Source organism: Ahaetulla prasina, chromosome 1 (genome assembly GCF_028640845.1).
Source record: "Ahaetulla prasina isolate Xishuangbanna chromosome 1, ASM2864084v1, whole genome shotgun sequence".
Lineage (NCBI taxonomy): Eukaryota > Metazoa > Chordata > Lepidosauria > Squamata > Colubridae > Ahaetulla > Ahaetulla prasina.
This window is the reverse complement of record NC_080539.1, coordinates 50555912-50572153: the sequence shown is the minus strand read 5'-3', so window position 1 is coordinate 50572153 and position 16242 is coordinate 50555912. Positions and strand designations below refer to the sequence as shown.

The window sequence follows — 16242 nt, the reverse complement described above, 5'->3', positions numbered from 1 at the left end:
CAATTATTTCATAGAATACTGCGGGCTGGAACGCTAAATCCAAAAACTGTGCTTTTCATGAATTATGTTGCTGAATTTACCTGGCTAGAAAACAGCTGATTTACAAGCAGGGAGGGAAGTCATTCTCACTTTTAGCTGCTCTTGGATGGTGTCTTAAATATACAAATTGCAAGTAAACTACGATTAAACCCAATGGGAGTGCTTTGCAATGTCTGTGCTGCTAAAATTTAATAAAAATTAAGTGGACTAAATTTGAAGCATACATTAGTATCCTTATGATTAATAACTCCTCTACTTACAATATGTAATAGTTTCTGGTGATCTAAATGCAAAGGCAGGGCAAACGATAAGGTGCTTTTTACTCAATCCCATCAATACTTCAAAAATAGTTGCATTCCCCCCCTACAAAGCCAGCAATCTAAAAATTCAAAAGGGGATTAGAAAGGGCACTGTTCATCACAAAACTTTATATCTGTTGAATGGATCTATCAATAGTGATTTGCATGATGAATTCTTCCACTGGGTTGGCTCAAGGTTCAATTGATTACACTTTAATTTCAATGGAATTTAATTACTCTTGTATAGAAATTTCATCTAGACAATCAACTTGAAACTGACCATCTTCCCTGTATTAGTTATAAAAGCATTTAACTATGGCTTTATGGAAACAGAATCTACTCCAGTTTTGGAACAGAGCAAATTGCAGTAAAACTAAGATCCCGATCTTTGTAAAGAAACATAAATTGCACGCCTGAAGAATAAATGGCCAAAGTGAAATCTTTTAAATATTTGGGTATGGGCTTCCATAGCTAAACCAAACAGAGTATACACCAAAATTATTGTTATACAAATTGCTCAAAAACAGCAGCTGCAATTCAATCTTTGCATTTTACTAGAATAACAGATCATATCCCACCAGCACTAAAATTATACTCAGTTAAGGCTCAAGCACAACTAGGCAGACTTTTATTATCTACTGATAAACCCACTGCTAATTGTAATATTTTATCTGGCTTTTATTTTATTTTTAATGTGTTTTTGTTTGCAATTCTGGTCAGTGACTGTAATAACTGACTGTAGTAACTCCCTTCCTCTGAAGGATTACCACGTTTTTTGTCATTTCTGAATAACACATGCAATGTCATATTCAAGAGCATATTGATGCAAGCTGTGTTCTCTCAGCCTCACAAGTAAACTTAATATAATGCTGAAAAATTCACAGGCAACCTGGTATTCTGTTTGTTTAGAAAACAGCAAGTGGGCAAACAGGAGCCAATATACAGTATGAGGGGGCTAGAGTAGCACCCTGTCCATTTGGTGGTGGAGCTCTTCAATGTGTTTTTCAAAATGATTACTTTTCCATTTTTAACTAATTTGTTTTTGTTGTTAGTCGTGAAGTCATGTCCGACCAATCACAACCCCATGGACAACGTTCCTCCAGGCCTTCCTGTCCTCTACCATCCTCTGGAGTCCATTTAAGCTCACACTGACTGCTTCAGTAACTCCATCCATCCAGTCATTCTCTGTCGTCCCATTCTTCTTTTTCCGTCAATCTTTCCCAGCATTAGGCTCTTTTCCAGTGAGTCCTTCCTTCTCATTAGGTGGCCAAACTATTTGAGTTTCATCTTCAGGATCTAGCCTCCTAGAGAGCAGTCAGGGTTGATCTTCTCTAGCACTGACCGGTTTGATCGTCTTGGCGTCCAAGGGACTCACAGGAGTCTTCTCCAGCACCAGAGTTCAAAGGCCTCGATTCTTTGGCGCTCAGCCTTTTTTATTGTCCCACTTTCACAGCCATACATTACAACTGGGAAAACCATAGCATTGTCTATACACACTTTTGTTGGCAGGGTAATGTCTCTGCTTTTTAGTATGCTGTCTAGATTTGCCATAGCTTTCCTCCCCAGGAGCAAGCGTCTTGTAATTTCTTGGCTGCAGTCCCCATCTGTGGTGATCTTTGAGCCCAGGAAAATAAAATCTGTCACTACTTCCATTTCTTTCCCATCTATCTGCCAGGAATTGAGAGGGTCGGATGCCATGATTTTAGTTTTCTTAATGTTGCGTTTCAAGCCAACTTTTGCCCTCTCCTTCACCCGCATCACGAGGCTCTTTAGTTCCTCTTCACTTTCTGCCATTAGAGTGGTATCATCTGCATATCTGAGGTTTTTAACTAATATTAATCATTAAATTAAAAGATGGATACTTTAAAGTTTATAAGTTAATTAATTTAAACTATTTCTCATCAAATATTTGCTTATATCATATGGTGTGTATTAATATACAGATATGTGTATTTGCATGCCTATTTGCAGTAAATTCTAAGGGTGTGTGCAGCAATAAATAACATAAAATTGCCTTAAAATATGGCAATTGGTACTGATATGCTTGGTAAGGCATAGCAATAGATTATATGACTTCCATCTTAATAATGTCCAATAAATCTCCATTCCCAGACACCCAGGGTTAGGGTGGACATTGAGCCCCTTATCAGATTTCATGTTTCAAAAACTCATCTTTCTAGTTTTTTTTTTTTTTATTATCTCTTAATGTGTGCTGCACAGAGGTAGGCAGCCTTCTAAAATCAGTCTGCCTCTTTGCCTCTCACCTTCCTTTATTCCTTATCCTATTCAATGTTTAAAGATTCATGGATTCTTCAGAAAAAAATGTGCAATTTTACTTTTTGGGAAACAGTTTTCAGTTCAATATTCTATCAACTACCTTGTATTTTCACATATTTTTATTTATGAATTTATTTACTTAAAACATTTACATAGCCATCCATCTTATAACCAATTCTCAGTGGCTTTATATCATATATACCTATAGTCCATATAATTTTCAACATTCAATTCCAAAAATCACTGGATCTCTCTCTTCCTCCCTCCCTCCCTCCATCTCTATATTCATCCATCTATCATCTATCTAATCTCTCTCTCTCTCTCTCTCTCTCTCTCTCTCTCTCTCTCTGTGTGTGTGTGTGTGTGTGTATACACAGAGATCAGTCATGCAGTCAGTCAGATATCTATAGACATCTATATCTTTTAGATATAAAATCTAAAAACTTTCCATTTAATTAATGAATTAATTTGCCATTTAATTAATGAAAATAACATATAGTAAGTGCTTCTACAAATAGTAGATGAAAAAAAACCTGTAAAAAAGGGAAGAGGCCAATTGTCTGAATTTCCAAAAATTCAAACTGACCATTGTACCCATTTAAATGAGAGGAAGATTTGCAGATCAAGTTAAAAGCCTGATTTGATGTTTTTAATAGGCAATAAATCTGGCTGCAATCCTAAACCTTCATATTTAATCCTAGAAAAAATATATATTACTATTCCATGAAACTTTTAAAACGGACATATAATTAGCTGACAATGACCAAGCAATGTTTCATATCATATTGGACTAAAGACTAGTCCAACAGTCTTTAGACTAAAATACTCTATATTGCCTTACCTGGTACATTCCAATTCCAATATGTTTCGGCTCAATTTTCACTAGCTCAGCTAAGGGATCTTGTACACGTCTTGCAATGGAAACTGGAGGTGGGGGAACAGAACAAGAAATGGTATTATGTGGAATGCAAGACAAATAAAATGACTGTACTTTTCATTAGGCTTACTTAGTGGAATGAATTTTTATTCTGTTTTTTAACTGCAAAGAAAATAAAGCTGTAGTGTAAGTTAAAATTAAGTCTCAAATGAGAAAATACATATTGTAGTGAACACGAGCAGCATGTTTTCATTAATTTAACTTGAAAAAAATCTTGCCAGGCATGTACAGTGAAAAATAGAGTGATTGTACTGTAAGAATGCAAACAATACATTAAGAGGAGCACATGCCACAGTAATCAAGTATTAACATAAATTAGTTTAGACAAATTATATAAACAGTTGGAATTTTTATGTTTTCTCATTGCCTCTATTTCCATATATTTTCTCTCACTCCCTGTTTCCTCAATTCAAAACAGCTTACAAAATACCAACATAAATGCCACAAAGGCAGAGGCCAGATTTTATGTAAAGTAAACTTTACATAAAAACAGCGCTGAAAAATCTGTGTTATATGGCCACATAACATAACAGTAGATCATTAGAAATTCAAATATATATATATTATATTATATATATATGGCTGCATCATTAGCCATTTCAAACCCCTCCAATCCATACATGCAGCAGACTGACACCCACCATGAAGATGAAGCACGACCACAAACGCGAAGCCAAACAACAGCAATGCAACTCACCAATTTAAATCCCCCTGCATCTCAAACCAACCTAGCACAACTAAGCCCCCCCCCCAACAGAACACACCCCCAGCCAATCAGAGCACAGCCAATCCCACCATCCAATTAGAGCACAGCCAAACTCCCAACCAATCAGAACACACCTCCACCCAATTAGAATACAGCCAAGCTCCCAACCAATCAGTTCAAACCCCCACTAGCAGTTAAAAGGAAGAAACAGCAGCGATCATACATTTCTCCTACAAATAGGAAGCTGTAAGCACCTAGCCTGATGATGACGAATGGGATTTCGTCGAAACGTCGCCAAGACACTTCCAATTTTACACGGGAGAAAACCCTATATATATATGTTTTCTGAGGTTTTCACGGGTGTTTGTATATAGGTCTTTGGTTGTTCGGGTTTTCTCCCGTGTAAGATTGGAAGTGTCTTGGCGACGTTTGACAGTCTCATTCGTCATCTTCAGGCTTCAACCGTGCTTCTGGGAGCAATGTGTGATCGCAGCTGTTTCTTCCTTTTAACTGCTAGTGGGGTTTGAACTGATTGGGTGGGAGCTTGGCTGTGCTCTGATTGGATGGGGGTTTGTGCTCTGATTGGCTGGGGGTGTCCTGTGTTGGTGGGGGCTTGGTTGTGCTCAATTTAATCTGTGTTGCAGGGGATTTGAGCTGGTGAGCTGCATAGCTGTTGTTTGGCTTTGTGGTTGTGCTACATCTTCATAGTGGGTGTCAGTCTGCTGCATGTATGGATTGGAGGGTTTGAAATGGCTAATGTTGCAGCTGCGGTCTGGCTTCTGGTCCTTGGTCGTGCTTCATGATCAGTGTGGGTTTGGGTCTGCTTTCTGGGTGGATGTGCGGTGGTGACATCCTGTGTGGACCTCGTGAGTGTGGGTCTGGTGTCATTCCTCGTGTTAGGGACTCGTTTGTCAATAAGGCGGGTTTCCAAATGGCTGGTAGGCGGGAGGTGTCATCTCGTTTGTTTATGCTGTGTGGGCGTTTTTCTATCTCAATGGCTTCTCTGATTATTCTGTTGTTAAAGTGTTCAGTTTTGGCGATAGTTCTGGTCTTTTTAAAGTCAATATCATGTCCTGTGACTTTAAAGTGTTGGACCAGGGAAGAAGTTAGTTCCTCTTTTTTGAATGAGTTCTTGTGTTCTTCAATGCGTGCACTTATTCTTCTGTTGGTTTGTCCAATGTATGTGGTGGGGCAGGCGGTGCATGGGATTTCATATACTCCTTGATTTTCTAACTCAATTTTGTCTTTGGGGTTTCTTAGGATGGTGGATATTTTCTGTTTGTGCAGAATGCTGTCTTGATGTTGTGTTTGTGGAGGATCTTGCTGATTCTGTCTGTGGTGCCTTTTATATATGGGAGGAGGGCTGTGCCGTTTTCTTGTTCTCTGTCTTGGATTTTAGTGGGGGGTTCTTTTTGGATTAGTTTGGTAATCTTATTTGTTTGGAATCCATTGGATGTTAGTACGTTAGTGAGAGTGTCTAGTTCGGGTTTTAGGTGTTGTTCATCAGCTAAGCATTTTGTTCTGGAGATGAGTGTCTTGGCTACGGAGTTGATCTGTGCTGGGTGGTGGTGTGAGAGTGCGTGCAGATAGCGGTTTGTGTGTGTTTTCTTCTGGTAGATGGTGTGTCCTAGGGAGCCATTGGGTTTCTGTAGACTAAGACATCCAGGAAGGAAGTTGGTTATTAACTTCTGTTTCCATGGTGAACTGTATTTTGGGGTGTAGGCTATTGAGGTGTGTGAGGAAGTTGTCAAGTTTTTCTTTCCCGTGTGGCCAGATTATGAAGGTGTCGTCTACATATCTGAGCCAGAGTTTGGGTTTGTGATCAGATTTTTCTAGAGCTTGGGTTTCAAAGTGTTCCATGTAGAGATTGGCAATGACAGGTGAGAGGGGTGATCCCATGGGTGCTCCTTCTACTTGTTTGTATTTTTGTCCATTATAGATGAAGTATGTGTTGGATAGGCAGTGGTTGGTCAGATCTAGGATGTGCTTGGGGGGGTTATATTTGTTTTGGATAGCTGTCAAGGCTTCTTTGATTGGCACTTGGGTGAAGAGGGATATGACATCAAAGCAAATAGGTCGAACGACTAGCCTTGTGGTGTGACTGTAACAATTTGGAACTGAACACACTCAAAACCGTAGAAATGGTGGTGGACTTTAGGAGAAACCCTCCCATACTACCACCTTCTACAATACTAGACAACACAGTATCAACAATAGAGACCTTCAAATTTCTAGGTTCTACCATATGTCACGACCTAAAATGGACACCCAACATCATAAACATCATCAAAAAAGCACAACAAAGAATGTTCTTTCTACGCCAACTCAGAAAGCTCAAACTGCCCAAGGAGCTACTGACCCAGTTCTACAGAGGAATTATTGAGTCTGTCATCTGCACCTCTATAACGGGTTTGGTTCTGCAACCCAACAAGACAGACACAGACTTCAGAGGATAATTAGAACTGCAGAAAAAACAATTACTACCAACCTGCCTTCCGTTGAGGACCTGTACACTGCACGATTCAAAAAGAGGGTTGTGAAAATATTTACAGATCCCTCACATCCTGGACTTAAACTGTTTCAACTCCTACCCTCAAAATGATGCTATAGAGGACTGCACACCAGAACAACAAACAGAAGAATAGTTTTTTCCTGAAGGCCATCACTTTGCTAAACACATAATTCCCTCAACACTGTCAAACTAATTACTAAGTCTACATTACTATTAATCTTCTCATCATTCCTATCACCCATCTCCTCCCACATATGACTGTATGACTGTAACCTCGTTGCTGGTATCCTTAAGTTATATTGACTGTTTCCCTATGACTATGATTCTTGACGAATGTATTTTTTCTTTTATTTACATGGAGAGCGTATGCACCAAGACAAATTCCTTGTGTGTCCAATCACAGTTGGCCAATAAAGAATTCTATTCTATTCTATTCTATTAGTTAGGCTAGAGGTTACATTTTGCAGTCACTCTCGTTCTCAGAGCGTGCAGAATGTAGAAGAGGAACAGGGTGGAAAACTTAAGACTGCTGATCAGAGTAATAAAATGACAAGGAAGGGAAAGAACAGAAACATAGTGACAAGAGACTGGAAACAAATAGAGAGGGGAGAGGAGAGCAAGGTGACATTAAGATATAGTAGGGTAGAGGGGCCAGCATCGCAGTGACACAGCATGGCCAGCATCGCAGTGACACAGCATGAAACTTTGGGGATCCGAAGATAGCGCTGATATCATAGCTGCTTGGGGGTCCTTCGGGGTCATAGCTGTCTCGTAGGGACGGTGAAGAATGGAGGCACAGGCTGGTACAAACAGGGAAATCGCAAATTCCCTGAAGTACTGGCAAATAACCTCTGACTCAGCAACTGGGAAGATAGCCAGGGAGCTGTCATAAGCTGGGACGGCCACAGAAAATGAGAAAAGAAGAAAGCAAGGTGAAACATCTGGGTGAGAACAAATTGCTGTCTTAGAAATAAGATTCCTTTTGTAAAAAATTTACTCCCTGACTTTAAAAAACTGTTCTGTCCCACCCCTCCAACCACAACCAAGAAGACATGCGAGCTGACTATATCTGCCAGCAATTTATTCCTATAACAGATATCAGTTCTGGCAACGAACCGGCGATTGCCTGCCAAGTTCTCTTATCTCTCAGAAGCCAGCGTAACTGCAGTTCGTTGCTGGAGCAACCAAGAATTCAGAAATAAACAGAAATCCAGAAGCCAAATTCTTAGTCTCGAAATATTGCAACCAAAGTTTCCAAGAGTCAGTTTTTGTCCATCACAAGAAGCTACAGAGCAGTTCCTCCTTCTTTTATACCCTGTAGAGTGTGGCTCCATGACTCAGCACTCTCTAGGCCTGCCCCACCTCTTCTTTTGTTGTTCCTGCCTCTCCTTTCTGCGATGCCTGGGATTTAACCAGGACTGATTGTCAGCAGCTGGGTCTTGAGGTGTTGCCTGGGAGGGGGAAGGTGCAGGAGAAAGAGGCCTTGTCATCTCCTCCACCTGGCCTGCCTCTGGAACCTGAAGCGGAGCCAGAGAGGAAGGTCCTGCAGAGGGAAGCCCTGTCAGCTCTTCCCCCTCACTCTTTGAGTCACTCTCTGCCAAGAGGCCAGGCTCGGGAGCCGAAGACACAACAAAAACATTACTTGAGAGAGAACAGCAAAAGAGGAGAGGGGAGGGAGCAGATACAAGGCTATCTCCCCTCTTCTGGCAATACTGGCAAAAAAGCAGAAGCCATTAATGAAGATAATTGACAAAGTTTGAAAATTGATTTTTAGTGAATAGAAAGCAGATTGGGCAGAGTGGCTTTTTTGTGCCAAGTTTGATGTATGACGGAACTTTGAAATCCTGAGATTTGTATCTGAAAAACTAAAAAATTGGACTGAATATAATTTAAGATAATTGGGAGTAAATTGTAGTGGTGGCTAGAGAAATTTCAACAATTAAATTGAACAAAGAAGACGACAAGAATTGAATGACCTTGAACAATGTTTTGAGACCTCTGATAAGAAATGGTCTGATGATTTTGTAGCAGAGAAGAAAAAAAGGAAAAGAAATATACAGCTAAAAACTGAACTGCCTGTCCATTGTTTTGCAGATTTATATGTGGAATGGTGGATTTTTGTATTTGGTCCTTTTTTAAAAATTGGATTCCCCCCCCCCCCACTTCTTTTTGGAATTAAATTTTTGGAGATTAGCTTCTTTTTTTCCTCTCTCCTTGAAAATTTTATATATCTCTTTTTTTCCCTCATTTTTCTTTTTTCCTTTCCTCTTCTTTTTTATTTTTAACACTCTTTTTTGGTGATAGATTTTTTTTTTACATTTTTATATTTTTGACTTTCCTGGCTCTTTTTGATTTTCAAATCTGTACTTTGAACTTTTTGTTATATCCCTTTTTTCTCCGCTTTGTGGATTAGGGTAACAAGAACCTGAACATTTTGATTGTGAATTGGACTTTGATTTTAAACCTGGAAGTAATTAAGAGGCAAATTTGAATTTTAAAGTCGAATCATTTGGATTACAAATTAGATGGTTTGAATTTAAAGAACAAAATGAAGAAAGCAACACAACATCTATCTTCACCATCAATATCAACAGCAGCCAGCTCCACGGGACAAAAAAAAAAAACAGCTGAAACTATAACATAGCAAGAGAAAGCCAATACTGAATTTAAAAATATGCTACAGGCCATATATGAAGACCTCAAGGAAAGAATAAATAAAGTAGATGAGAAAATTGAAAAAATGAATGGAAAGTTGAAGGAAGTTAAAGAGATGATAGGGAAAATGAACAACAACTGAAGATAGTGGAAGAAAAAGCAGAAGCAACAGAAAAAATGTGGAGGAGATGGATTATAGATTTGCAACCACTGATAAGAATCAGGAAAGGACAATTATAACTCTCAAAATGGATAAAGCTGATTTTTATCTAAGATTTCAAAATATTGAAGAAGAAAAAGGAGAGCTAGCAGGAAAAAAAATCACAGAAATAGTAGCAGAGGCAATGGAAGAGGACAAAGAAAAGATACCAAGCGGGATTCATGAGATATGCATACAAGATATGCAATGAGAAATAACTTACCAAGAGAAATACATGTCAGATTTACCAAGAAAACATTGAGAGCAGAGATACTACAATTAGAAATGTGACAATAAAGTACAAAGGTAGAGATATAATGGCACTGAAACAAATTCCAAAAAGAGTTAGAGACTTAAGAAAAGAATATCAATTTCTTATGAAATTCTGATTAAAAGAGGAGTGAATTTCAGATGGTTGGTGCCAGAAGGAATCTTGATGAACTGGCAGGAACAAAACACAAATTAGATACAATAGAGAAAGCAGAAACATTCTATGATTCCAAGAGGAAGGAATATTGAGTAAAGAAAGAGGGGTTGGGCAACAGGAAGAAAAAAAGGAACAATTAAAAGAGACAACTAAAGAACAGGAAGAAAGAGCAATAAGAGAATGAGCAAGAGCGAAAGAAGTTAAAGACCAAAAAGAGATAAGAGTGACTAGATCTACAAAACAAGTAAATAAGTAAGAAATGGAAGAAATTAAAATGATATCAATGAATATAAATGGATTAAATTTGGTGATAAAAAGAATATTTAATAAATCAGAGAAGCTAAAATTAGAGATTATATGTTTGCAAGAAGTCCACATTAGAAAACAACACAAAAAACTTTTGGAGCAAGTAAAATTGGGGACATTATATACAACACCTGCTTGCCAAAGTAAAAGAGGAGTAGCACTTTATATTAAAAAGACAGTTCAATCTAAACAAATATTTGAGGACGAGGAAAGAAGAGTATTAATGGTAGAAATAGTAATGAACTATAAAAAAATATTTTTAGTGGGGATATACGCTCCAAATGAAAATCAAGAATTTTATGCGAAATTACACAGGAAAATATTAGAATATGAATATATATATGCATAACAGAAGACTTCAATGCGATTGATAATAATGAGTTAGACTACAAATCTACAAAAGCGAATAAAAAATTAAGAAAGACTTTACTTAGAGCATTTTAAACAACGGCAGATGAATTAAGCTTGCAAGATGTATGGACAAAAAGAAATCTGAAAGAAAAGCAGTATACATTCTACTCAAATAGGCACATGGCATGGTCTAGAATTGATATGATATGGATGTCAACTGAATTAATTTCTAAGATATTTAAGATTGAAATAGAGGCAAGTACATGGGCAGACCACAATCCAGTAACAATGATATGGAAGGGGAAGAGAAAAAGAATGAGATAGACATTAAACCAAAACTTACTAAATGAAAAGGACTTTCTACAATATATAGAAAAAGAATTGACTTTCTTCTTTAAAGAAAATAGGAAAGAGGATACATCACTGCAAAATGTATGGGATACTAGTAAGGCATATATTAGAGAATTAATAATAAATTAGATATTATTAATTCTTAATAAACTGAATAAACAGACCAGACAAAAACAAAAAAAGTTGGAAAAGGAATATAAAGTCTAGAGGAAGAACTACATAAGCAGCCACAGAATAAAAATAAATAAAAAGTGGGTGGATTTGCAAAAACAAATTAAATTTAATGGAAATTGAAAATTTGACGAATAAAATAAAATTAACAAAGCAAATGTGAACAAGCCAGGAGGATGGTTGGCATATAAAATGAAAAAGGACAAAGAAAAAAAAGTGATAAATCAATTATTAGATCAAGATGGAAGGATATGCTATCAAAATGAGGAAAAGAAAAAAAAATTGAGAAATATTGTAAAAAGTTTATACCAGCAAGAGATGGTGGCAGAAGGAAAGATAGAATAATACTTAGAAAAAGCTAAAATACCTACAATTCCAGAAGAATTCAAAAAGTTGTTAGAAGAAAGAATATCAATGATGGAATTGATGGAGGGTATTAAGAAACAAAAGAATGGTAAAACACTAGGACCAGATGGATTGTCAGCAGTACTATACAAAATGTTGCAAGACGTATTAAGCGATGTAACGTTACAAGTATTTAATGATTTTATTAAAAGCCAAAATTCTGAATTCGTGGATGGAAGCATATATAACTCTTATACCAAAAGAAGAATTGGATTTACAACAAATAAAGAATCTCATTATTAAATGCGGATTACAAAATTTTTGCATCAATTATGGCTGAATGATTGAAGAGACTATTAAATGAATTTATACATCCAGATCAGAATGGTTTTCTCCCTAAAAGACAGATTAGGATAATATGCGAATTATATTGGACACATTGGAATACTATGAAGCACATCCAGAAAAGCAAATGGCATTGTTATTTTTGGATGCACAGAAAACGTCTGATAATATGAACTGTCAATTTATGACTACACAATTGCAAATGATTGACTTGAGGGATAGGTTTATAAATATGGTAAAAACTATATATAAAGGCCAATCAGCAAAGGTGATTGTGAATGGTGAAATGACACAAAAAGTAGATATCAGAAAAGGAACTAAACAAGGATGTCCATTATCTCCATTGCTATTCATATTGACATTAGAAATTTTAAACAAAGATAAGACAAGATAAAAAAATAAAAGGAATGAAATTTTTTTAAAAAAGAATACAAACTACAAGCCTTTGCGGATGATTTAGTCTTTATCATGGAAGAACCAACAGAAACAGATCCAAAGTTAATTGAGCAAATAGGGGGATATGGAGAAGTAGCGGGATTGAAAATTAATAAAGATAAGACAAAAATCATAGTTTATGAGAGAGAAAAAAATATGAGAGAGAGAAAAAAGAGCAACTAATGGAGAAGCTAGATGTTCAAATAGTGAAGAAAGTGAAATATTTGGTATTCAATTAACTTCAAGGTGTATAATGGTAAAGGAAGATAATTATTACAAACTGAGAAATCAAATTGAAATAGACTTGGATAAATGGGAAAATCTGCAATTATCACTAATGGGAAGAATAGCGCTAATTAAAACGAATATACTACCAAGAATCTTGGTGTTTTTTTCAAACAATACTGATAAAGTTGGAGAAAAAATATTTTGAGAATTTGAACAAAATAATGTGGAACTAGGTATGGCAAGGGAAAAAAGCAAGAATTAAACTAAACTGCTTCAAGATTCTAGAACTAGAGGCGAGTTTGGAGTACCAAATTGGGAACTATACTATCAAATGGCGATGTTAACCTGGGTTAAAGAATGGATTTTATTGAGAAATACAAGAATATTGACTCTGGAAGGACATGTTTTGCAACTAGGATGGCACGCTTTTCTTTGGTATGGAAAAAATAGGATACATGGGTATTTTCAGAGACATTACATAGGGAATGGTTTGCTAACAACATGGGAAAGAGTGAAAGAAAGACATTGTATGAAGATACCAATGTTGCTTTCAACAATAGAAGCTTTGACACATCCAAATATGATTAACACGAAAAATATTTTAACCAAGAAGGGAGAACTAAAACAGAAACAAGAACTAGAAAAACAAGGGATTCAGACAGATTGTTATGCACAACTGCAAATACAATCAAGATATGATAAAGATTTGAAACAGTATGGTTTTAATTTGAAAAAATCAGAATTGGACGAGATATTGACTGGGACAGATGAAAAATGATTAAGAAATTGTATAATTACTTATTGCAAATCAGATTAGAAGAGGAAAAGTAAAGAGGAGTAGCACTTTATATTAAAAAGACAGTTCAATCTAAACTAATATTTGAGGACGAGGAAAGAAGAGTATTAATGGTAGAAATAGTAATGAACTATAAAAAAATATTTTTAGTGGGGATATACGCTCCAAATGAAAATCAAGAATTTTATGCGAAATTACACAGGAAAATATTAGAATATGAATATGAATATATATGCATAACAGGAGACTTCAATGCGATTGATAATAATGAGTTAGACTACAAATCTACAAAAGCAAATAAAAAATTAAGAAAGACTTTACTTAGAGCATTTTAAACAATGGCAGATGAATTAAGCTTGCAAGATGCATGGACAAAAAGAAATCTGAAAGAAAGGCAGTATACATTCTACTCAAATAGGCACATGGCATGGTCTAGAATTGATATGATATGGATGTCAACTGAATTAATTTCTAAGATATTTAAGATTGAAATAGAGGCAAGTACATGGGCAGACCACAATCCAGTAACAATGATATGGAAGGGGAAGAGAAAAAGAATGAGATAGACATTAAACCAAAACTTACTAAATGAAAAGGACTTTCTACAATATATAGAAAAAGAATTGACTTTCTTCTTTAAAGAAAATAGGAAAGAGGATACATCACTGCAAAATGTATGGGATACTAGTAAGGTATATATTAGAGAATTAATAATAAATTAGATATTATTAATTCTTAATAAACTGAATAAACAGACCAGACAAAAACAAAAAAAGTTGGAAAAGGAATATAAAGTCTAGAGGAAGAACTACATAAGCAGCCACAGAATAAAAATAAATAAAAAGTGGGTGGATTTGCAAAAACAAATTAAATTTAATGGAAATTGAAAAATTGACGAATAAAATAAAATTAACAAAGCAAATGTGAACAAGCCAGGAGGATGGTTGGCATATAAAATGAAAAAGGACAAAGAAAAAAAAGTGATAAATCAATTATTAGATCAAGATGGAAGGATATGCTATCAAAATGAGGAAAAGAAAAAAAATTGAGAAATATTGTAAAAAGTTTATACCAGCAAGAGATGGTGGCAGAAGGAAAGATAGAATAATACTTAGAAAAAGCTAAAATACCTACAATTCCAGAAGAATTCAAAAAGTTGTTAGAAGAAAGAATATCAATGATGGAATGATGGAGGGTATTAAGAAACAAAAGAATGGTAAAACACTAGGACCAGATGGATTGTCAGCAGAACTATACAAAATGTTGCAAGACGTATTAAGCGATGTAACGTTACAAGTATTTAATGATTTTATTAAATGCCAAAATTCTGAATTCGTGGATGGAAGCATATATAACTCTTATACCAAAAGAAGAATCGGATTTACAACAAATAAAGAATCTCATTATTAAATGCGGATTACAAAATTTTTGCATCAATTATGGCTGAATGATTGAAGAGACTATTAAATGAATTTATACATCCAGATCAGAATGGTTTTCTCCCTAAAAGACAGATTAGGATAATATGCGAATTATATTGGACACATTGGAATACTATGAAGCACATCCAGAAAAGCAAATGGCATTGTTATTTTTGGATGCACAGAAAACGTCTGATAATATGAACTGTCAATTTATGACTACACAATTGCAAATGATTGACTTGAGGGATAGGTTTATAAATATGGTAAAAACTATATATAAAGGCCAATCAGCAAAGGTGATTGTGAATGGTGAAATGACACAAAAAGTAGATATCAGAAAAGGAACTAGACAAGGATGTCCATTATCTCCATTGCTATTCATATTGACATTAGAAATTTTAAACAAAGATAAGACAAGATAAAGAAATAAAAGGAATGAAAATTTTTAAAAAAAGAATACAAACTACAAGCCTTTGCGGATGATTTAGTCTTTATCATGGAAGAACCAACAGAAACAGATCCAAAGTTAATTGAGCAAATAGGGGGATATGGAGAAGTAGCGGGATTGAAAATTAATAAAGATAAGACAAAAATCATAGTTTATGAGAGAGAGAAAAATATGAGAGAGAAAAAAAAGAGCAACTAATGGAGAAGCTAGATGTTCAAATAGTGAAGAAAGTGAAATATTTGGTATTCAATTAACTTCAAGGTGTATAATGGTAAAGGAAGATAATTATTACAAACTGAGAAATCAAATTGAAATAGACTTGGATAAATGGGAAAATCTGCAATTATCACTAATGGGAAGAATAGCGCTAATTAAAACAAATATACTACCAAGAATCTTGGTGTTTTTTTCAAACAATACTGATAAAGTTGGAGAAAAAATATTTTGAGAATTTGAACAAAATAATGTGGAACTAGGTATGGCAAGGGAAAAAAGCAAGAATTAAACTAAACTGCTTCAAGATTCTAGAACTAGAGGCGAGTTTGGAGTACCAAATTGGGAACTATACTATCAAATGGCGATGTTAACCTGGGTTAAAGAATGGATTTTATTGAGAAATACAAGAATATTGACTCTGGAAGGACATGTTTTGCAACTAGGATGGCACGCTTTTCTTTGGTATGGAAAAAATAGGATACATGGGTATTTTCAGAGACATTACATAGGGAATGGTTTGCTAACAACATGGGAAAGAGTGAAAGAAAGACATTGTATGAAGATACCAATGTTGCTTTCAACAATAGAATCTTTGACACATCCAAATATGATTAACATGAAAAATATTTTAACCAAGAAGGGAGAACTAAAACAGAAACAAGAACTAGAAAAACAAGGGATTCAGACAGATTGTTATGCACAACTGCAAATACAATCAAGATATGATAAAGATTTGAAACAGTATGGTTTTAATTTGAAAAAATCAGAATTGGAC

At 35.6% G+C, this 16242-nt stretch overlaps 1 protein-coding gene across 2 annotated transcripts in view; it reads right to left on the bottom strand.

The window, feature by feature from the left end:
- SRBD1 (S1 RNA binding domain 1) overlaps nucleotides 1–16242 on the bottom strand; it is a 188374-nt gene that overhangs the window by 78700 nt on the left and 93432 nt on the right. For both annotated transcript variants that reach the window (XM_058165213.1, XM_058165214.1), the window contains exon 16: nucleotides 3457–3539. In XM_058165213.1, the coding sequence (XP_058021196.1) occupies nucleotides 3457–3539 (83 nt within the window). The remainder of the gene's footprint in view (nucleotides 1–3456; nucleotides 3540–16242) is intronic.